The following is a 23,588-nucleotide window of genomic DNA, read 5'->3' on the forward strand; positions in this document are numbered from 1 at the left end:
ACCTCCGCCAGCTATTCCTCCAACTAGTCCAGGCACTTCCTAAACTCCCTGACGAGACATAGCACCTTGGTTTCTGCATGAGGAAAGGGAGCTCCTCTCCATCCCCCTCAGGCAACCTCTCAGTCCTGCCTCGGAGTCCCTCCTGGGACCTCCCTGGAAGATGGATGAAAATCGCTGGTGGAGGTGAGACATTTCACCTAAGAAGTGTCTCTCTGTTGTGTTTGCTCTCAGGATCCATCTTTGTCTCTGGGTCTAACTGGATGAGGGAGAAGTTAATGGGACCTTTCCTGCCCCTCCTAGACTCTGGCCAGTAAGAAGCACAGAGTGGGCTTGGGGGAGGGGCTTTGGGAGGGCTTGTGGCGCCCGGGCCTCTGCCTCCCTCCTGCTAGGCCAAGAACTCCAGCCGGAGGACACACCTGGCAAAATTTATTTTCCACAGGCAAGACGACAGAAATGTCCGAGCCTTTCAGAACCCTGGTTTTTAAGGAGACAAGCCAGCCAAGGCAAGCACAGAGATTGTGGCCAAAGGTTACCCAGGAAGCTTGTGGGTGGGCAAAGTGGAGTGAAGTCCATCTCCGGTGCCTGGAGCCAGCAGGCAGAGAAAGGGGCTGGACATTTAGACCTCTCTTCAAAGGCAAGACAGATGCAAAGGCCACCCTGGGGCTCTGGCTCTGACACACCATGCAACCTTGAGAAACCGCATTCCTTTGTTCTTTCTAAGCACCAAGGGCTGATGCAGCCAGCCTGCCCCCTGCCCCCTCCCAGAGGGCTGGGGTGCATAGGCACCAATGAGCTTCCCTGGCCATTTCCTTCCAAGCTGTCCCCCAGGCACTCGAAATGCTGGTGGCTGAAAGACCAAGAGCAGCACCAAAGGAAGGGATCTTATTTAGGCACCAGCCTTTTGCTCTAGCAAAATCTGTGGGGATAGTGGGTAGGACCTCGATACGATCCACACTCCATTTGGGCTTCAAAAACAGGAGCCCAGATCCCTGCACCAAGAAGAGAGGGCAGTCTTCTCTGAGGAGGGGATGGTAGGAGAGCTCCGCCCCTGCCCGGCAGGCCGGCAGCCATCCCAGGTCAGAAATCATGGAGACTAGCCCACCAGTCTTGAGACACAAACACAGCAAAATGGCATCATGATCAGCAGGTTCTGTGCTAAAAAATTATAACTACACAGCATTTTCTCCAGTTCTGACACCTTTTTTAATAGAAATCACTGTTTTTAGGAAACAAATAGCACTTTTGTAATTTTTTTTACAATGTTTCTTACCTTGATCTTAATTTAAGTAACACTAGGAAGACCTCAATATCTTTTATTTTTCTTTTTTAATTTAAAAAAAAGTTGTTGTTGTTTTCCCCGGATACAAAGATTTTGCCCTTGCATAAAAAACAGTGCCCCGACGATGACACAAGGACTCACACAGACTCACTGGACCTCACTGACACTATGGCTCCTATTCTACCATGCAAGGTCTCGACTACCCTTAACTGGACTGTCAGCCTGAAAAACAGCTTTTCTATTCCTTATTTTAGTTTTTGTTACCAAAAAAGTAAAAGAAACAATAAAATAAAACTTTTTAAAAAAGAAAATAAAGAACAAAAATTAAAAAAAGAAAAAGAGAGACGTCTCCATTCAATCCACACACACCTGGTCGTGTGCTGCTACGCTCAGGATCTTCTTTTATAAATATAGAAAGGGGATGGAGCTTGTTTTCAAGTAAAATCACTGATCCACCTTTTTTCCTTCCTCGACACACACACCCTTCTTCCCTGCCCTGGGCAAGGGCTGACTGAGCCTGGCTCTGCTTGTTCTTGGAGAGGGAAGGGACCCACCATCCACGGGGCGCGCGCCCATTTGCCAGAGCAGGGAAGGAACCTGGGGAGCGGTGGGGCGCCCACGGCAGGGAAGCGCGTGCTCAGAGAACCCGACGGCCGTCCTTGGTGCCCATCTCTCCGCACACTGTGGCCCACCACACATGATAAGAAATACTGCTTATTTGATATACTTTTCCCACCCCGGCTCCCTCCCATTCCCTCCCCATCCCTCCTCTGGGCACTGGGGTTGGTGAAATCTCGATTTCCTTTTTTTGGTTTTAAGTAGTGAAAGTTTAGAAACAGGAAAAGCCCACACACTCTTTGGACTTGTCTTCTCTACCTAAACAAACGGCTCGGCAAATAAGGATCTGAAACCTGCTCTCCTCCCTCCGCCCGTCCCTGCTCCCCACCCAACAAAACAAAAACAAACCCATCGTGGCTGTGGAGGCTGCTGCAGGCACACACTGGTGTATAATAGAGAGAGTAAATATATTATTTCACTTGGCATGGTGCTGGCAAAGAACCTCCAGCTGGCACTATTTCATGTAACATGGTCCAATCTTTGCATGTACACACAGAATAAGAAGGATCAATTGGCAAACTCTGGTGCCACCTGGCACAAGCATCTTCTCTCTCTCTGGAACCAAAGAACCAAAAGAATTCTGTACTTTCCAGAAGAAATCCGGCTTTGCTTTTCTAGAGTCTTCAGTGTTTTGCTCTCCTCGCCGCCGGGATCCCGTGGCTTCTCCTGGCAGGGCTCTGTTATTTAGTCTCTTCCCCCTGGTTACAGTTCACTGTGCAGCTCTGCGAGGACGGGGAGGGGGCTGGCGTGGAGGTGGCGGCGTTGGCAGGGGGGGTGCAGTCCGGGCCGTTGGAGATGGCCCCCACAGTGGCCTCAGAGTCTACGGGTTTGGAGAGGTCGATGCCGTGGATGAGGCGGATCAGCTGCTTCACCTTCTCCAGGGAGCTGTGCATCTCCTTCTGCCGGGCCAGGATGGTGTTCTTCATTTCCATGCATTTCTGCAGCAAACGAGAAGGGCGGTGGCACTGAGCCTGTGGCTTTGCTGCCAGGCCTGCCAGCCTCTGCAGGTGGAAGGATCCTCGCTGGTTAGTGTGCAGCCCGGGACCTGTTCTGCTCCACAGGAGTGGGAGCCACCGCCCAAGGAAGGAGGAGGCCCCAGAGGCAAGAGACAGAGGGCAAACGAGTGGTTTAAAAGCCAATTCTACTTGACACTGGGACTTAAAACCAAAGGTGAATGACTGCTCTAATACTATGAAATAAGTAATTTTAAAAACACAATTCCGCCTGGCCGGTGTGGCTCAATGTGTTAGAGCATCGGGGGGTTGCAGGTTTGATTCCCAGTCAGGGCACATACCCAGGTTGCGGGTTCAATCCCTTGTCAGGGAGCATATAGGAGGCAACCGGTTGATATTTCTCTCTCACATCAATGCTTCTCTCTCCCTCTCCCTTCCCCTCTAAAATCAATAAACACATCCTCAGGTAAGAATTAAAAACAACAAGAACAAAGTTCCCACAGCCGCGCAGAAGCTGGTTTGGGCGGGTGTTTGCACTGCGCTGCCGGTGCTAACATGGTCAGGACCGGACTGAGCTTTTCAGGGTAGAAAACAAGCCAGGGGTGTCTGTGTTCAACCGGAGGGCCTCCCGAGGATCACTCGGTCGGCAAGAACTCAGAGGCAGAGCCTGGGCGGGACAGCGATGTTAGGAGAATCAGACTTCAGCCAACAGAACCCCTCCTGCTCGTCACCTGTAGTCTTTTGCCCTCAGCCTCTCACACCTGTTGGCTTCTGCGCTAGGCAGGGAAAGAGAAGTGAGACCTGCATGCCATGGGTAGGAAGGTGGGGAGGGACGAAAGCAGGTGAGTGGGACAGCTCAACCGTCACCAGGTCCGGGACACCACCCAGTGTCTGAGGGCCAAGGCCACCTCACTCCGACAGGCACCTACTCCGCGGGAAAGAACCTGCCCGTCGGGAGGAGCCTCTGAATCTCGGTTACAAGTACAACTCTCGTTCCCACCTGGACACGGCAGGCTGGGCAGTATTTACTTCCAAACTTGTCTCTAGAAACCCCTCTTCCTCAGGCTGGTCAGGAAAACCTGGAAACGCAAACAGCACGGTGGGGAAGAAAGAGTGGAAGAGACGGGCCGTGTGGACGGACTCACTAGCTTGGGCGACGAGAAAGACGCAGATGCGGGGCTGGTCTGCACCTGTCTGTTGTCAGGTCAGGCTCCACACTCCCCCCAAACATGCTTAGGATGCACAGGGGTGGCAGCTACACGACTGCAGCTTCTAATCTACCTCTGCGGCCAGGAGACTGAAAATGCTTGCTCTCAGACCAAAACCAAGAGGCTGTTCCAGAGCGTGGCTAAGGCACCATATACCAATGGGCCCCCTGTACCTGAGGGCCAACTCTAACTGGAGGCAAGCTTTCCATCTGCCCAAGTCAGCTGTGTTAAGAGCTAAAGGACTGGAACCAGTCCTGGGAGCCACAGGAGCTGCGATGTGCCTGGGAAGCTCTGTCTGCTTTATCGCCGAAGGCAGGAGGCTCACTTACACTTATAGAACTGCTGAGCTGTTTCACCTTCTGCTCTAGCTGTTCTCGTTCCTGTTTTAAATCTGAACTCCATTTAAGTAACTTCTGTTTCTCTTCTTCTTTAGCTGAAAAAAAAAAATGAACTGTTTTTAACAATAAATTCTTTGAAAAGGCCAGTGTTCAGAATGTTTGCCAAAGAAGATATTCTCCCCAAAGTTCCCCGAGCCCCCAGCCAGTGCACAGGGCCCTCTTCCCCTTTCCGTGCACAGACTTGCTAGGAAGATGGTCAGGGGCTTCAGCCTGGCTTCATATGAACAAGATCTACTTCTCATTCTTCCTCCCAAGAAAGTGCTACACAGTCTTCCATTTCATTCACTAGAAGCTTTTCATTTTTAACGTTAAATTTCCTTTTTAAAACAAAGCAAATACTTACACCCAGTACCTTTTTTGTTTTTTTAAACAAGGGAAGATGACACAAGAGCGTACGGGTAACTCTTTACCTGCTTTGTAGGCGATGTAGGAATGGACAATGGCCAAAGTTCCAGGCCACGGGATTGCTTCTTCCTTCTTCAGCATCTGAAAATATGTTTAGAATTTTACCTTGAGAAGGAGGTAAACACACGTCCCCTGTGTAATGACCAGCAAGGGTGACTGCAGCTACGGGCAGATAAAAATCCACGAGGGATTATGAGGGCAGCGGTGCAAAATGCTGTTCTACAGTTTCTGGACTGTAAAGTTCCAGGTACCAGCCTGAGAGAATGAGGTACAAAGCAGGGACAGCCAAGCTACTTGATCCCTGAGTGAGAAGGAAGCTGGGCACTCCTATCTTTTCACTCGTGTCACAGGCTCCTGATGAGTCCCACAGGCAGAACCACCAGCATAAGCGGCAGGTCGGCACTGTGGCCGCAGCCATGGGCAGCTTCGTCCCTGACCCGACACGGGCTGCCTATCTCAGTTTTAGCTCCATGCCCCTGAAAGGCAGCCTGGCCAAGGAAATGACGTCTCAGCTCTGATACCACATATAATCCAGACCCCATGTGACAAATGATCAGAGAATCACAAAGCAGCAACTGGAAGAGAACAAGGAGAGAACTGTCCCTATAACTACATCAGGCGACAGCAGGAAGAGGACCAAGGTTAAAAGGGGAAAAACCAGAATTCTCTCAGACCAGATTCCCAAGACCTGAGCAGCATCCCAATGTCTGCTGAGCTACTGACCTTATTTGGTTATACTTTGCCTACTTCTAAAAAAGCGACATGAGACCACCTATAATGAAAACATTAAGATACATGGGTATGTGAGAAAAAGAAATCAGAAACTAAGCAGAGGAGGGAAAGCTGGGGTAGCTAACCATACAGTCATGTGCCGTACGATGCTTTGATCAATGACCGACCACATATACACGTGGGCCCATAAGATTATAATGGAGCCAAAAAATTCCTATGGCCTAGTAACATCATAGAACACATGTGTTCGTGGTGCTGCTGGTGTAACAAACCTACTGCACTGCCAGTCATACACATATCGCACATACAGTTATGCACAGTACATAGTACTTGATAATGATAACAGACAACTATGCTACTGTTTATGTATTTGCTATACTATACTTTTTATTTCAGAGTATACAGTTCTATTGATTAAAAACAGGAAGTTTGTTGTAAAGCAATATTCTGTGCTACGCTGGCTACGGCCTCATACATCTCATGTGAACTGTGTCTCTCGATTGCATCATTTTCTCTTGTGCTTGACTTAATCTCGTGTTGTTTGTAATGAGACATAGAGGCTTGTAGCCCAGGAGCAATAGGCTGGACCTAGGTGTGCAGCAGGTTACCATCTAGGTGTGTGTAAATGCGCTCTGTGATACTCTCGCAAGGACAAAATCATCTAATGACACATTTTTCAGAATGTATCCCTGTCGTTAAGTAGCACATGATTCTGTGCTTGCCTTTCAAGTCCATGGAATATTGATACCACTGTACAGTTAGTTCTCTGATCCTGATGACAACATAGGTTAAAAGTGAAGCTATTATTTGAATGAAACAACCGACTGAATACTTTCATTTAAGAAAGTACTGGCCCGTGCCTCAGTGTTTAGAGCGCTGGCCTAGGCACTGACGGGTCGTAGGTTTGATTCCCTGTCAACAGCATGTACCTGGGTTGCGGTTTGCTCCTTACCCCTGGCTGGGGAGTGTGCAGGAGGCAACCAGTCAATGTGTCTCTCTCCCATCAATGTCTCTCTCCTCCTCCTCCTCCTCTCCTTCCCTTCCACTCTCTCTGAAAAGCAATGGAAAAAATATCCTCAGGTGAGGATTAACAAAAACAAACAAACAAAAAAGAATTTTATTTTCAATATAGAGTTTCAAAAACATATACTAGGTTTGTACCATTCTTAGAGAATGAGGCAGAAAGTCTTATGGACTTTTAGGGTCAAGGTAATAAGTCATTTCACATAAAGGGAAGCTATCAGGGTCTCTCTACCAGCACATCGAGTCGCTGCCTCACGAATATGACAGAATGTCTCTGAGGGGAGGGAAGCTGGCAGGCGAGTGCTCTGCTGTGAACAGGGCTCACATGGCCTGAGAACTGGGAAGGGCAGAGACTGCCATCCCCCAGATCATAGGGGAAGGAAGACCTGACCATGTTATCTTGCTCCTCCTTGGTCCCGCCCTCTGTCTGACCACTGTCCCCCTACCTGGTCCTGACATCTGGGACAGATCCACATGCCCTTGGGAATCGTTTTCAGAGGAGGGTCTAAGCAGTCCAGATGATACACACGGGAACACGTGTCACACATCAGCAACTGACCACTTTTTCTGCAAACGCTGCAAAAATCCTCATGGATATCACCCTATGAAATTGAGAAGAGAGGTAAGAGAGAGGACAAAAAGGTAAAATGTGAATGTTAACATGCACATTCTGGATACATATACATGTTTTAGGACAAGCAGCTGTGCCCCCTCTAACATATTACAAGAGTATTCACAAGCCCCCACCTGCCCCATATAGCTGAGGTTCCCTGGGCAGGGGTAGTATTCTTCGTTTTAAAGCAGACTTCATGGGAAAGCTGTCGTCAAGGCCCATGGTCGGCAAACTGCGGCTCGAGAGCCACATGCGGCTCTTTGGCCCCTTCAGTGTGGCTCTTCCTATGCCTTAGGAGTACCCTAATTAAGTTAATAACAATGTACCTACCTATATAGTTTAAGTTTAAAAAATTTGGCTCTCAAAAGAAATTTCAATCATTGTACTGTTGATATTTGGCTCTGTTGACTAATGAGTTTGCCGACCACAGGTCTAGGCCAAAATTAACTTCACGGGTGAGAGCTCAGCATTTGTTACATTTGGGTAGAGTCTAACCCACAAATGGGAAAGCTTGAAGACACTGAAACCCATTCATCAACGTGTTCTGAGACCAAAGATATAAACATTCTCATTACTATCAGTTTTGGAGAAAACTTAGAAGGATTGGGAAAGACAACAGGTAAGAAATGGAATTTTACTAAACTCTGCTTGCTCAGGGAGAAAAGATAATAGTGAAAGTTCAAATGGGAAAAGAGTAAGTCAGGAGCCAATTAAACTGATTAAACCGAGCTTTCTAATATGAAGACTTTAAAAGCCAAAGCAACAGCTGACAATGTTCTCCCTTAAACCTGCATTTGGCATGTGGTGTTCAATGGCCCATTCTATTCTGGAGGCTGTATTCCTCCCTGTAAAATACTTCGCCAGGTGAGGCGAGAAGGGCCTCTGTGCGCTCTCCCGCCCACCAGTGAGTTCTCAGGTAGGGCTGCTGAAGCTTCTGAGCAGAAGGCACCCTCAGAAAAAAGCCCATCTACTTAAAACGTGGAGAGGAGAGCACTGAGAAAGAAGTATGCAAGAGGCATTTTTCAGCAAGTGAATCCCTGACCCGTCCTCTGAACAGGACTAATGCCGCTGAATGGATCCAGGGCAGGGAAGGCTGAGGGAGCGTCGGAGGGGAGCCAGCAAAGGCAGTGTCTGGCCTGGGCCAGACCCTTTCCTGCCAATGTGTTGTTTTAGGTTCTAGTAGACTATTTTGCCAAAAGGCTTAACTCAGAACTTGTGCACAGGAAGCAATGACTCAGAGAGCAGGTCTTCCTCCCATGATAGACCCTCCACCACGTGGGAAGACCTTTCTCCCCAGGCCCGTGTTTCCTCTAGGAATGGAGACTTCCCCTGTCATTCAGCAGGCTACCCAGCAGCTAGAAGATGCTACAAAGTTGTACGATAATCAGTGTGGGTGGGTTTTAACCTTTCCGAGTAAGAAAATGTCACCTCTGGGCAGTAGAAAAGATACCCAGTGCATGTGCAAAAACACTACACGAGAATGCCCGACAGTTCAACTTCCAGGCACCGGAAGAGGTAAGTTTCACTCCTCGATTACCGTGACTTGCTTTTCATTCTTAGAATCAGGCTGAGGGTGCTCTTCTCTAGAGGGTCAGTTTTTCTTAAAGCTCAGCCCCATGTTGTAAGTCTGCATCTTTATGAAGTTTATACAAATTTTAGGGTTTCAGAGAGTTTTTTCATGAACCATAGATAGAATTAGCAGTGATGAAGTATGAGACAAAGTGCACATTTTATTCAGAGGTATTTGTTGGATAAAGAGTTCTGCTCACTTTCCTTTTATCCTAAATAAGGGGAACATCAAGAAGTGGAAGGTGGAGAGTACATAAAATAAAACTTAACTAATTTATTTCAGTTGCTAAAGGAAAAAAACAACACTGTATCCTCTTTATATAGCTCATAGCAGTAACTCGTAATCTTTTGGTGTCAGGACCCCATTACACTCTTTTTGTTGTTGTTGTTAACTCCTTACCCAAGGATACTTTTTCCATTGATTTTTAGAGAAAGTGGAAGGGAGGGAGGGCAGGGAGGGGGAAGGAAAAGAAAGAGAGAGAGAGAGAGAGAGAGAGAGAGAGAGAGAGGGAGAGAGAGAGAGGAAGATCAATGTGATAGAGACACATTGATTGGTTGCCTCCCGCACACGCCTCAACTGGGGGCCAAGGATCCAACTTGCAACCCAAGTACATGTTTTTGACTGGGAATCGAACCCACGACCCTTGGGTGAGTGGGCTGACACTCTAACCACTGAGACATACACTTTTAAAATTACTAAAGTCCTCAAAGAGCTTTTGTTTATGGGAGTTAGATACATTGATATTTACTTATTAGAAGTTTTAAAACATTTTAAGTTTGAAATAATTATAGAATCCAGGAAGTTACAAAAATATGTATTGGAAAATTTGAACCCCAGAACACACAGGTGCACTGCCCATTAGCCATCAGAGTGATGATATCATCATGACATGTAATATCTGGGAAACTCCACTGTTCACTCTTGAGAGAATGAGAATGAAACCGGAAGAGAGTGTTTGAATATGATCATGAAAATAGTTTTGATTTTATGGACCCCCCGAAAGAGTCTCAGGGACCCCCAGGCCATACTTGAGAACTACTACCCATAGAAATGAATATGAAATGGTAAGTCATGTATTTCATCCACACAGAACTGGTTCTCTGCTTCAACAGAAAGGAAGTCCAACGAGGTGCTGCACCAGGTCAGAAAGCTTAGGCTTTGGTGAAGGACCGAATTATTACCATAAACCAAATGGGAAGTGGAAAGATGTCTGACCCACAATTCTTTGCTAGGGGCTGAGGCCATAGGTTTTTTTAAAAAAAAACCCTGGTTGTATCAATTGCAACTTCATCATTTGCTAAAAAAATTGTATAATTATGTCAACTCATCTTCCCTTCTCATAAAAGTGATGATAGTGGCAACAAGTTACATCCTGAGGATTAGCGCCCAGCCATATCTTGTACCAAGTCCTTCTAGATGGTATTGATCTCCAGGAAATGCCTGCCTCTCAGCTGTTATTATTTAATTAATGTTGTTGGGGTTATGCCACCCAGAAGCTAATATACAGAGCCCTGTGTGTCGATTTTAATAACTGCCACTGTTGAGATATGTAAAAGTAGAAGTCAATTACATTATTTAGTGGTTTTAGAAAAGCTTCCTTTTATCTTTAGATTTCTAAGAAGAACAGTGTGTATATTTTAACACAAAACCTGGCAGAAGCTTTTAGTTTGTGATTAGAGCTAAGTGGATCCTTTCAAGAAAACCATTTTATAAACCCCCTCAGCCCAAAGTCAAAAAATAAAAACAACACTGTTTAAGGAAGAGACTCACATGCAGAACCACAGAACTCCTGGGGGACAGCCCCACCAAGAGCTGTCCACCCCTGGGCAATGCTTTAACTTCAAAGAAGTTGAGACAATCTTCGCTGCCACCAAACAAGGTGACCACAGGGATGTCTGGTGCCAGTTAACAGGAGAAGCAGAAACCTGAATCAATGACTCCTGCCAAAGGAAAGCTGAACAAAAGGCTGAGTCTGACAGCAAGGCTGGGTCTGAGGCCACCAGCTATGTTCACGGAAGGACGCCTGGCAGAGAACAGAACTCCTCCGTGACCTGGTCCTCCACAGATGACACTCCCTTTGTCGTTTCTGGAAGTTTAACTCAGGATGTGCAGATGGTATTCTTTTGCTCTTTGGAGAGGGGCAGACTTTAGACTACTAAGAGCCTGTAATGCAAGGGATCTTATACCTGAAGGTGACCCTAAAGACAAGCTCTGTCATTCACAAGAGAGATGAGACATGCCAAACCTGCTTCTCCTGTCATGTCCAGGAAAGGGCAGCTCCAGCCTCCTAGCTGTTTGGGCCAAAAACTTTGGATTCACCTTTGACTGTTCTTGTTCTCATACCCCATTATCCAATTCTACTGGCTTTTCAAAAAGATGCAGACTCAATCACTTTTCTCCATCTCCATTTCTACCTATTATATTAGGCCAAGTTAGCATTGGCTCCTGATCAGACGACTATAACAGCCTCCTCACTGATCTCCCTGCTCCCGTCCTATCCTCCCAGTCTCGCCACCATATTTTACACACATCGGTCCTTTTAAAATCCCAATCAATTTTGCAAACACCTTTGAATAATAACTGCAGGCAAGAACCAGCAAAAAAATGCTAAAACCACTGGGTAGCAGTTTGCTGGGGAACTGGATATTTACAGACTCAAAGCTGAGGAAACAGGTGCCTGTACAAGTGGAGACATTCGATGGGATCTATTTTAAGGATGAACGTTAACAGCACCAACAAGGGGACAGACTGACAGCACGTGCCTCCTGCTGCGATGCACTGAGGACTCATCACCGCTTACTTCGTGTTCCTACAGAAATGCAGCCTCCAATCTGTTCTTGAGGAAACAATCGGGTCATCCAAATGGAGGGACACCCTACACAGCAACTGGCCAATCTTTCTAAACACATCAATGCCATGAAAGACAAAGAAAAGATGGGAAACTAGTCCAGAGTAAGGAGGCTAAAGAGACAAGAAATGCAAGAGTGATCTTGAATTGGATCCTGAAGCAGAAAAATGTAAGTGCCACTAAGGCAATATTCGAGACAAATTGAGAAGCTGAATATGAACTGTATATTGTATAATAACCTTTTATCAATATTAAATTTCCTCTATCTGATAACTGTATTGTGGCTATATCAGAGAATATCTTTATTCTTAGGAGATATAAACCAAAGCATTTGGGGTGAAGATTCATGATGCCTACAATTTCTTAACTAGTTCAGAAAAAAAAGTGTGGCCCTGGCAGAGTGACTCAGTTGGTTGGAATGTCATCACAGACCCCAAAAGGTTGTGGGTTTGATTCCTGGTCAGAGCACATACCTAGGTCAGGGGATCAATCCCTTCTCGGGGCACTTACGGGAGGAACTGATCAAAGTTTCTCTCTCACCTCTCTATTCCTCTCTAAATAAGCATATCCTTGGTTAAGGATTTTTAAAAAGTTTGTGTGTATGTATGTGTATATATTTATATATATGTGTGTGTGTGTATGTGTGTATGTATAAGTGTGTGTATATGTGTGTGTAGAAGAGAGAAGCATATGTGGCAAAATGATAACAACTGGTCAATCGAGGTGAAGGGTATACATCTATTCCTTGTATTGTTACTGTAACTTTTCTGTAGGTTTGGCATTTTCACAATAAAAAGTCAAAAACCCTGCCACCTCTGGGGTCTCATCCCCACCACTCGCACCTGCTCACTGCCCAGCCGTCTTGGCCTCTTTTCTTCGTGCATGTACATTTCTACCTCAGGGCTTTTGCATTGCTGTTCCCTCTTTACAGAGTGCTCTCCCCCCCACCCTCTCAGCATCTTCATAAAAGAGCAACCTCCTGCCCTAACCCCTTATGCCCCTCACCTGTCTCACTTTCCCACAGCTTTATCACTCCCTGGCACATTATATGTTCATCTGCGTATCACCTGCCTCCCACCGTGCAACATGAGCTCCATGAGGGCAGGAAGCTGGGTTTGTTTTTTTTTTAAATATATCTTTATTGATTTCAGAGAGGAAGGGAGAGGGAAAGAGAGATAGAAACATCAATGATGAGAGAGAATCATTGATTGGCTGCCTCCTGCACATCCCCCACTGGAGATAGAGCCCGCAACCCAGGCATGTGCCCTTGGCTGGAATCGAACCTGGGACCCTTCAGTCCGCAGGCCGACGCTCTATCCACTGAGCCAAACCAGCTAGGGCGGAAGCTGGTTTTGTTCCTGTTCTATCCCAGCCTCAAGAACAGCACTTGCTCAGCAGAGAAGCGCTCACTAAGTATTTGCTGTGTGAAGTCACTGCTTTGGAAATGCTCATTTAAAAATGTAGGGCACTGGTGACACTCCTGCAGTTTCTGGGTGAAGAACTACTGAGTATTTGACACTCTTTCTGGAACCTATTTCTAACCAACTCTGCTGAATATAGCTGCTCTACGGCAAAGTTTCCACTTCTTGAATTCCACTTGAAGCAGGCAACAATTGCTAAGGGAACGTCCACCTTGCTCATTCCCCCACCTCCAAAACCTGATGATAGAAACCTGTACACCTTGCAGGGACGTGAGCTGACTTCCCACCCCACACCTTCCTGAGAACTCCTTCACGGCACATCAAATGTAGCCTCCGGAAACTACTGAGCCTCCTGACATTTAGCATGAGTCCCAAGAACACAGCAGGACCTGGGCCTCAGCAGAGCTGCCTTCCCGGCATAGTGTCCTGTCGGGGTCCCTGCTTTCCCGGGTTAGTCAGGGTGATGCTGCTGGAGGAGACAACACAGGACAATGTTTCCCCAGTGAGGCTCTCAGAGACAGGGAGCTTTTCCCACGTTACTTACGTCTGTGGAGGTGGGGCTGGGCAGGGACACAGGCTGAACAGGTGCAGGGAAAGTGAATGTGGTCTCTGTCTTTTCATTTTCAGGGGAGTCAGGATGACTGGATGGGGGGGATGTTGGGGTAAGGGCTCCAAACCCCATCACTGCATTGTATTTTGGAGGACGACCTATATGCCAAGAGAAGGGAACAAAAGGGGAAAAGGGGTGGGGGGAAGAGAGGGGGAAAATGATCTTACATACCTTTGGCCAGTGTTCCTCATTGGCTAGCATGGAAAAGGAAGTGAGGTAGCAGACAGAAGGTTAATACAACAGTCCCAAAGACAGGAAGAGAAGCTAAGATTTAAATGTCATTAGAAACTGCCTGAGTCTCAAAAGAAGGGAGGAGAAGAGAGGACTTGCAGAATGACAGAGATGCTGGGTCGTGTTAAAGGGCCTTGCCTTGGCAGGTAGCAGTGAGGCTCCTGGACTGTGACATCTGATTTCTCAGGCGAGAACCAAAGCTTACAGGGAGCCAAGGCCAGAAATATGAATCTACTTTACTTTCCCATATCTTTTGCATATTGTTCACTAAAGTTTCTCTGCAACCATCATTCTTCTTATATTAATGATTCTCGGCTCCCACAAATGGATTTATTTAGGATTTCTGCTTTTCCTTTTCTCACCTGCCTATATTTTGGTCATTTCACTGCCTATAAGGGTAGAGAAAGGTGAAGCAAGGAGACAAAATTCAAGTTAACTACTCCTACCCCTTGCTGCTACAGCTAGCGAGAGAGATGTTCAAGGGGTAGCTGGAACCCAAGAGCTAAAAAGATGTCCTGAGTTTAAATATGAATTTAAGTAGGTCTGGACTCAAGTGTTCTCCCTAGTTGGTCGAGAATTGTCTCCCCACTTTCTACCACATTCTGGTGACCCACAGGTCTCAGGACTGGGCTGAGCCAGTCTCAGGAAGGCCGTCATCAGCAACACTGCTAACTGAGAGGCCTGATATGAGTAGGAGCATCTGCATCACACCTCATGCTACAGAGGATCATAAATGACCATGTGGGTGTGGCAAGTCCAGGCCAACCACTCCTGCCTGACATGTCTAAGTCAGGGTCACACTCCGAAGCTGTGAGTGAACAAAGTGAATGCCTAGAACACAACAGGGAAAAAAGAGCCAGAGAGGTGCACAACTGCCTACGAACACTGGTAATGGCAGGCAGATCGTGACTTTGCCAACAGTTACAATTTATATCAAAACCATGCACAGGAATGCTGATTCTGTCAGACATACACAAACATCACTTATGTGTGTTAGACTGGGGATGTCTGCAGTACAAAGACAGGTCATACTGGTGTGTCTTCCTGGGGAAATAGTGCTGCGGGGAGAAGTGGAAGATGAATGCTCTTTGTTTACCCACAGAAGGCATATCCTAGGCTTGTAGATGCAGGCTTTCATCCTCTGACCTTGGCAAAAGATGCCAAGGTCTTTCTGGCTCATTTAACCCCTTTTCTTTTAGCAGAACCAGCCCACCAGCAGGCCAATTAACTGTGGCTTCTGGCTGGGGGCTCCTTTCTGAGAACTGTGTAAGAGGTCACTAAAAATTGCTAAAAACAAAAAATAATCCATGACACTGATTATTGTGGCCCAGGAACTAGTATGAAGCAATGGCTTCGGGTTTCTCATCTACATATTTTGATCACTTGAAGGATGGGGCGGGTGCAGCATGAGAACCGGTCACTCAGGGTGGGTACACTCTCTGCGGGCGGAGGCGGCCGTGGTGTGGCTGCAGCCTCCCTAAGGCAGACAAAGGGTCAGGATGACCTCCTAGGCTCCCAGCAGCTGAGGCTGTGTGTGCAGACGCGAACATTAGTATGCTCCTCCACTCGCTGCAACCTCTCTAGCCTGGACTGTAATTCAGGGACACATTATCATGCAGAGAAAGGGACCTTGGGATGTATTACTGACATCAAAGAACAATTTCAGAACCTTGTTTATGAGCTCCAACTCTGAGCTATTAAGCCCTATTTAGACCCGCACAGTGAGACTGCTGCTGCTGTCCTCTCGGCCCTAAGAGGAGGTGCAGCGCCTGCCCTGGGGAGGTCTAAAACACGGGAGGAAGCTCTTTAAAAATTCCTGCTTTCGAAAGCCTGCTTGACAGTGACCTTTTCTTCTCACAGATTCTAAGTGTTCAGTGTGGCTACTTCTCTCTTTCCTGGAAAGCCTGCAGCACACGGAAACTTAAGTGATGCTCCGGTTTCTCCTGCAGAGGGATGACTCAGACACGACTAAGAGCACCTTGGCAACAGCGGGGCTCTGTGCTGCTCAGTGACGCTAAAATGCTTCCTTTTGCACCGTGTTCTGTTCATTGTGCTATATTCAGGGACAGCCTGGTGGGCTGGGGGCAGAAATGCTGCAGGAAGCCATTCCCCTGAGGCAGCCTTGCTGGAATCCCAGGAAAGGCCGCTTTCAACTCAGTATACACAACTCTAACAGGAAATCTCTCTCTCTTTTCCCCCCTTCTCAGAGAATAACAACAACAAAACTATTTTCTAGGGGAAAGGGAAGAAACAACACAGAAAGCAAAGGCAAGAGGCAAGGGAGAGATATAAAAGGTACTCACCTCTCTTCCGGGTCCCAGGGTGCATTGTACTGTTCAGGTAGGTGACTGCACTCTTCTTACGCTTTGAGGGTTGAAGAAGGAAATGTGATGGTTGAATAGCATGGTTACTACTAATACTGGCAAAAGCTAAAGACCAAGCACAGTATGCCTGTCAACATGCCAACTAGTTAGTGCCAGTCACCCCAAGGTATCAGTGCTAAGGGATTTTATTACATATACTCCAGGGAGGTCTCCCTCTGCTCCAGATGACAGTTGTGTTGAAGCCAGGGTGAGTTAAATTTTTAAGGAAGGTTTGTATCTGTTCAAATGTAAGCAAAAACTAAGGGGAAAGCAACGAATAATAAAAATGAAATAATGGGATCAGCCAGAGAAAAATCATCACTTTACAAAGCTGGGTAAGTACAACCAGGTTTCCAACGGGAGGTGCTGAATAAGTCATAAGTGAAGTGAATGGCGAGGGAAGGGCCAGGCTGGCCAGGAGTACCTCTGGCTCAAAGACCGCTCCACTGTACACTGGGTTTGCTGTTGTTCTTCTTTTTCGCTCTTGCCTCTTACTTTGGATTTCTTGGGAAAGCAAAAGGTTTAAATTAGAAGAGAGGTACAGGGAACCTCAACAACTTAACTTCATTATTTTAACTATGGGTTTTCCCAGACAAATTAGAGATGGGGCCAGCCTCTCGGTTTCACTGCAGCCTCAGCAGAGGCAAGCACACTGCTGGGAGCACACACGCAGGACGTCTACTCTCACCTCTCGGGAAGCAAGGCCACGCTGTCCCCTGGGAGGCTCTCTGTGACCGCATGCTTAATGGTAGACAACGCTTGTGAACAAGCTGTCCTGGTTTATTTTTAGATCACCGTGACATAGGTGTGGATGAACTTTATCCACAGACCTAGATTGAGCAACCATAGTTCACCATTCTTCAATTAAGTAACCAACACAGGTGTAGCTTTGCAACTGTCCTTAAGATTCTAATAACCAAGAGGACTGAAAAATACAAAGTCAGGGGGGCATGTGCTACTCCATGCTGTCTGGGGGAGAAAGTTCCCTAAGTGAGCGGAAGTCACCTTAATCCAGGCAACTGGGTGGTCTGCCCAGGACAGCAGTGTGGATACAAAGTGAAAGGAAGGGGCGGGCTGAACATTAGCCAATTTTACTCTAAAAGGAAACAAAGTCCACACTGACTACATGATACTCTATTTGTTTTCAGTTTTCTATTCTAGCAATAAAACACCACTTTCAAGAACTAAGCTCTGGGCCAGAAGCAAGGCAACATTATGAATATCTTCTCTTACCTTCTAGATGGTCATGTGTTACCAATCCTAGAGACACCATGAAGGCAAGTTTCTGTGCCAGAGAAACAAAAGATGAATATGCTTCAGTTTGGGTTCTCACAAAGCCAATCACATGTTCCCAACTAGAATTCTAGAGAAAGGCAGCCCAATGGGCTGGTGGCCTGAAGGAGGCCAGGTTCAGGTGAAAAAGAGTGGGGCATCTTCCACTCTTAACAGCTATGAAGCCACTCCACCGCTTCCTTGTCTCACAGGGACCAAAAGAGAAGGACAAGGGCCTACATCTTCTACTTCCTCAATGGCAGAAATCAGCATTTTGAGTGGCCCAATATTTTTTTCTTTCATAAAAAAAATCATTTTAGAGCTCTGGCCAGTGAGGCTTAGTTGGTTACATGTCATCCCGTGCACTGAGAGGTTGCCGGTTCAATTCCCAGTCAAGGCACATGCCCGGGTTGTGTGCTTGATCCCTGGTAGGGGGTGTGCAGGAGGCAGCCAATCAATCAGTGTTTCATTTTCACAGCGATGTTTCTCTCTCTCCCTCTCCCTTCCTCTCTTTCTAAAAAAAATCAATAAAAATATTTTTAAAAATCCTCTTAGAAGAGGATTTCATATTCGAAAAACATGCAGAGCCTCCTATACAACAAGCTAAAAATTCTAAGTAGTTTACTTGTCATGACTAGGCCTTTACTTGTCATGTCAAGTCAGGGTTTCTTACATTTTGCTACCACTGACTGGACAACGCTAACTCAAAGCTAAATGAGTTTCAGGAATGATAGCAGGTGCTCTGCTTAACACTATGATTTTTCATTCAAACATGGGCCTAAAAACATGGAGCGATTTTTCTCTGACTAGACTGATTAGGATATTGCACCTTACAGCTGACACATCAGATGCTTAAAGTTGGAGAAAGCAACAAATTGATGCCTACTTTGCTCTTTGGTTGCATGAGGTCTGGAAAGTATGTCTCCATTTTCCACTGTACCACTGCATGTGGGCACTATACATGCCAAAGAGTGCATCATCAATTTTTTTTTTGCCGGTGAATAAAGAATATCATCCATTGCTAGGAGACATACTCCTATAGAATTATTTATACCACAGTTCAATCTTAAAAAATCCTGACATTTCATCCTCAACATTAAATATCATGGTATTTTGGCCAGATGTGACAGGTTCAGGCTACCCAAGAGAGCGTTTTATGAAAATACGGTCATTGAGGCAGGCACTGGAGAACAGAAATGCCCTTTACTATTATCTCAGAATCTTGAAGAAATGTTTTTATTTCTTATTCCAAAGTTAGGTGGGCACCTCTCCCTCCAACAGCCAGAGTTCTTTGGCAGGGAAAAGCAGTCTTGGACTTGCTGCCCATTTTCCACATTGTATATTGAAATGGCATACATTTTATGGCTGCCAAAAATAACTACATTCCTAATTCCCACTATTCCTTCAAAACGTAATCAAGATTAGAAGGCTGTCTAGCAACTGCTCTCTGTTAAAGCAGTGTGAGGACTGACATTCAGATGCACTTTCTTTTAATCCCGTGACTGCGCCCTTCTTGGCTACTCACGTCCAACACATCTCTGCCAGTCTAGACTGAGAGTTCATGAAAGAATTATTAAATTAAAAAAATCCTCTCCTGTGGAACAGATTTTCAGTGATAAACAAAACAAAAAGTTGTCAAGAACTTTTGTCTCATCTATGTATCACACATGTGCCAAGAACCAACTGCCTCTTTATGGCAGTAATTTTGCCCAACCAGAAGGTAAAATACCTGCTGCTACCTATGATGGCAGGTACCTGCTTGCCTACACCATGCACTGACATAAGATATTCTTTAATTTCTCTTGATAAGGAAATTCTGCTAACAGCTTACTCTTTTTTTTCTCTCCAACTATTATACTTTTTAAATTTTATGGATGATTTTACAAGTTTCTCAGCAATTTGGTTCAAGTTTTGGTCCCTCCTTTAAGATACATTAAAAATTAATCCATTTCATATCAGAAAGAGTTATCATTTATACTTGTTTTAGAAAAACCTTCCTGGCTTAATAAATCATAGTTCTGTTTTTCTTAATGACATGCAGCTTTGATGGCTTCATGCTACTATCTGACAGGGTTTCATTACAGAGAATGCACTGAGGACAGAAGAAAATCACCAGTCTAATAAAATCCAACTTTCAGATATTCATCATCAGATCACCTGTCCAATTTTTATTTTATAGCTGCTTATGCTAAATCATCAAACTTAAAAATTCTCTTGTCTAAGGACATATGAATTCACATTCTATGTTTGTACCAGAGTCTTGTTTGCTATTTAGTTTAGAATTCTATCCTAAGTTGTGGTACAGATGTTACTCTTTTCATCCCTACTTCTATGCTTCGATGAACTACTTTTCAGCTACTGGTTCATCTGGGATTTGGAAATCTAGTGCAATACACCAGTAACAACAAAAAGCAAATGTGACAACTGTAATCGATAACGTAAATAGACCTTAGCTGAGTGAACGGAACAGCTTATAAATGTTGGCTGAGACAAATAAACACAGTGATTATTAGGAGTGCAATAGGATAGCTGGTAAAATGATCCCCAATCTTACATTTCAAATTTGTGGTATGTGTACAAAATGCCGGTATGCCAGCTCATGGACACTCAAGGCCATACTCTTTATCTGCCCTAGGCCAACCTAACTTGGAAGTAACATTACTGAATAGTGAGAAAGCAAAAGAAAAGACAAAGTGTTCAGGAGCAAGTGTCCCTGCTGGTGTGTGAGAATAAGCCAGTCTCCTAGACTGAGCCACGCCTGTGGGGAGCTGGACCTACCTGAGGGTTCTCCTCCCGTTTTGGTTTGGGTGCAGCAGGTGGAGTGATGGTGTGGCTCTCTGTTTGTTTCTCATCTGCTTCTGTGTGAGATTTAATTGTCTAGGAGAAGAAAATTAAATGAGAATTCAGAATTCACTTTTTATTAAAGAATGAAAACAAACACAGTTTGACTGTAGTCAACAAGAAAGGAAAGAAAAACATTCTCAATCTGGAAACAGTAATAAAGGAGGTAATATAGACTTCATTTTGGAAGAAATGTAAAATGTAAGGCCCAGTTGAAGTGGTTAAATTGTATAACTAGAGTAAATATGAATCTATAAATACAACCGTTTAAATTATACAAAAAGAAAAAGCCGCCCTAACCGGTTTGGCTCAGTGGATAGAGCGTCGGACTGTGGACTGAAGGGTCCCAGGTTTGAATCCGGTCAAGGGCTTGTACCTTGGTTGCGGGCACATCCCCAGTAGGGGGTGTGCAGGAGGCAGCTGGTCGATGTTTCTCTCTCATTGATGTTTCTAACTTTCTATCCCTCTCCCTTCCTCTCTGTAAAAAAGGCTCAGTGGATAGAGCGTCGGACTGTGGACTGAAGGGTCCCAGGTTTGAATCCGGTCAAGGGCTTGTACCTTGGTTGCGGGCACATCCCCAGTAGGGGGTGTGCAGGAGGCAGCTGGTCGATGTTTCTAACTCTCTATCCCTCTCCCTTCCTCACTGTAAAAAATCAATAAAATATATTAAAAAAAAAAGAAAAAGCCAAGGCTTAATTCCTATGTATAAAAATAAAATATAGGCAGCTCTCTCTGATTTTAATGCATTTTAGAATGTAGGGGCAGTTTACCAAAAGCAAGCACACTCTTGTTACATATGGGTCAAGCTCTAGTCCACAGCATGCTTAAGATCTGAGTGATGTAAAAAAAACCTCTTACATGTACGCACTTCTATTTCAGAACATTTCTAATTACAATCCGAGAGAGGCTGCAGAAGTACCCTCACTTGGGATGTTTAAAACCCGTCTGCATCACCCATTAGGGAGATGCAATTGCCAAGGAAAGGTCATCTCGCAAGAGGCTGACATCCTGATTACTGGCAACCTCATTTTCCAAAGGCATCCATTCACACAAAAGAAACACCAGCAGCATTATCATCTTCAGACACAAATGGCAGCTAGCAAATTGGTAGACTGGGCTTGCGTTACTATTCTTACCATGACCCAATGGCTAATTCACTTTATGAAGCCCTCTATAAACCCTGAAATAATGCTAGAACAGTGGGTGAAACACTAAACACACACCTAATTTACTTTTTCAAAATTAAAAAAGCAGATGCCAATGGTCTTTTTATATGGCAACAATAAGTAATTAAATAAGTGAGAATGAAACTGATTATTGATGAGCGGGAGCCAAATGAAAGACTTCAGTCCTACAGGCAGAACATCAGAAGTTCTCAAAAACCATTATGCTGTAAAACATTTTACACAATCACAAAGGTCTTTCGCGTTTTTTCCTGGCTACTTTCATATCTTCCTTGTTTCTCATATTACTTTGAGAAAGTGTAAGCATCTGTTTCTGGGTACAAATACTGCCTTGTCTTTTTTTTTTTTTAACCAGCATCTTGTCCTATTTCCTCCTCTTCTACACGCTTCTTGAGAGCAGGGATTGTTCAACACACTTTTGCACCCTTTGTGCCTAGTACAGTGCCCCATGTAGAGCAGGTGCACTGTAAAGAGACGCTGATCTCCTGTGGGGAACATGACCCTCAGGAGAGCCACTTGTGTCTCCTCTCTCTCATACCACTCACTTTGAACCAAAAAGGACACACTAACTCCACAAAACAAACCACCAAACACACCTACAAGGGAACACATGGGAAAGCAGTTTATAATGACATTTTAAAGGTCTTGGGTGCCCATAGCTCTCTTAATGTGGAAGGACAGAGGTCTGAGGGAGGAGGGAGACAAGAAGGTCAACTGGAAGGGTTGCTGCTCCACTCGAGACGGTGAAGTTCCTGAGGTCTCTCACGCCCATCTCTAAGGCTGCAAAAGCATGGAGTGGTAATGCCTCCAGGGAAGGACAAACCAATTCCTCTCCACCAAGGAATTATCCAGGGTCCAAGTTCTCTCTCTCACACTGTAGAGTACAAGTATCTCAGAACTGGATAAAAAAACACAAAGAGCATCCTTGCTGAGCTTGTTAACCAGTAAGACTGCTATGCCAGGTATCCTACTAAACGGTAATGAACTGGAGTCCTCTATTAGGTCAACAAGAAGATAAACCACTGAATTTACCACTAGGAAAGAATGTTTAAAAAAAGAATTCATGGGTACCTTTCTATGATATTAAAATTAAAATCTCTATCAATGTGTAAGGCCAGAAACAAAAAGACATTCAAGCTCTAATAAGAAAAAGAGCAAGTTACAAAATAATATATAATGATTTTTTTTTTTTGCTTTTACAATGTTAGTATACACACAGAAAATATGTGGAGGAATGTAACTTATACTGTTAATAGCAACTTTGGGGAGGGGTAAATTATGGGCAAATTTTACTCTCTTCATAAATTATGGGGGATGCACTTGCTACAACATATATTTCAGTAATGTCTGAATTTTTCTTTTACAATGAATATGTATTATCTTTGTAACCAGAAAAAAAAGAAGGGTAAAAATAAAATAAAACTGAAAAAATTCTTGTCTCCTAAAAATTTCTTTATGAAAAAAGAGGTCAAAGAGAAATCATATTTAGCAATCTAAAATAGTGTTTTGAAACCACACCCTTTATAATTCTAAGGGTCCTCAGAGGTACTCTGAGAGCCATCCCTGTACACAAGGCCAGATGACTGTCAAATATGCCTCTGCCCAGACTCCTAAGCTGAGCATTCTACATTCAAGATTTTAATGCTGAAGTTCCGCTGACAATAAGTTTGAAAACTTCTGACCTAAAATATGTGCAAGTAATTTATTTCTGAATGTTCCTCAAAGCATTTCCTGGGGTTTGAGTAGGCTACCAAGGAATAGAGATATGTTCTTTCTTGCGTTGTCTGAGTACAAGATTTTGGTACCCAGCCTTTTAGGTCTGCTGCAGTGATGAGCTGGGCTCTCCATGCGCACAGTTCCTGTTCAAGAAGGCAAGGCAACAGGAAGCCTTCTCATCCCCGCCATCTGGCCGGCCTCTCTGAACCACAGTCAGCCACCCAGACGCACAAGCTTCAGGATCACCAGAGACTATTTTCATGTGAATGAGAACTCAAGCCTGAGCAATTAGATGACTTTTTA

At 45.1% G+C, this 23,588-nt stretch overlaps 1 protein-coding gene across 24 annotated transcripts in view; it reads right to left on the bottom strand.

Annotated features, from left to right (window-relative positions):
• Nucleotides 1-1,184: 1,184 nt before the first annotated feature.
• PHF21A (PHD finger protein 21A) overlaps nucleotides 1,185-23,588 on the bottom strand; it is a 162,699-nt gene continuing 140,295 nt past the window's right edge. For 16 of the 24 annotated variants that reach the window (XM_014543330.1, XM_014543329.1, XM_014543325.1 and 13 more), the window contains 9 exons: nucleotides 20,323-20,421; nucleotides 17,506-17,557; nucleotides 16,697-16,776; nucleotides 16,213-16,273; nucleotides 13,613-13,872; nucleotides 7,063-7,218; nucleotides 4,867-4,942; nucleotides 4,388-4,491; nucleotides 1,185-2,835 (listed from right to left, as the gene is read on the bottom strand). In XM_014543330.1, coding sequence (XP_014398816.1) covers nucleotides 2,578-2,835; nucleotides 4,388-4,491; nucleotides 4,867-4,942; nucleotides 7,063-7,218; nucleotides 13,613-13,872; nucleotides 16,213-16,273; nucleotides 16,697-16,776; nucleotides 17,506-17,557; nucleotides 20,323-20,421 — 1,146 coding nt within the window. In that variant the 3' untranslated portion in view covers nucleotides 1,185-2,577. Of the gene's footprint in view, nucleotides 2,836-3,850; nucleotides 3,930-4,387; nucleotides 4,492-4,866; nucleotides 4,943-7,062; nucleotides 7,219-13,612; nucleotides 13,873-16,212; nucleotides 16,274-16,696; nucleotides 16,777-17,505; nucleotides 17,558-20,322; nucleotides 20,422-23,588 lie in introns of all 24 variants that reach the window. The other 8 variants (XM_005870761.2, XM_014543337.1, XM_014543336.1 and 5 more) reach the window with 3 other exon arrangements.

This window comes from Myotis brandtii, unplaced genomic scaffold (assembly GCF_000412655.1).
Source record: "Myotis brandtii unplaced genomic scaffold, ASM41265v1 scaffold324, whole genome shotgun sequence".
Classification (NCBI taxonomy): domain Eukaryota; kingdom Metazoa; phylum Chordata; class Mammalia; order Chiroptera; family Vespertilionidae; genus Myotis; species Myotis brandtii.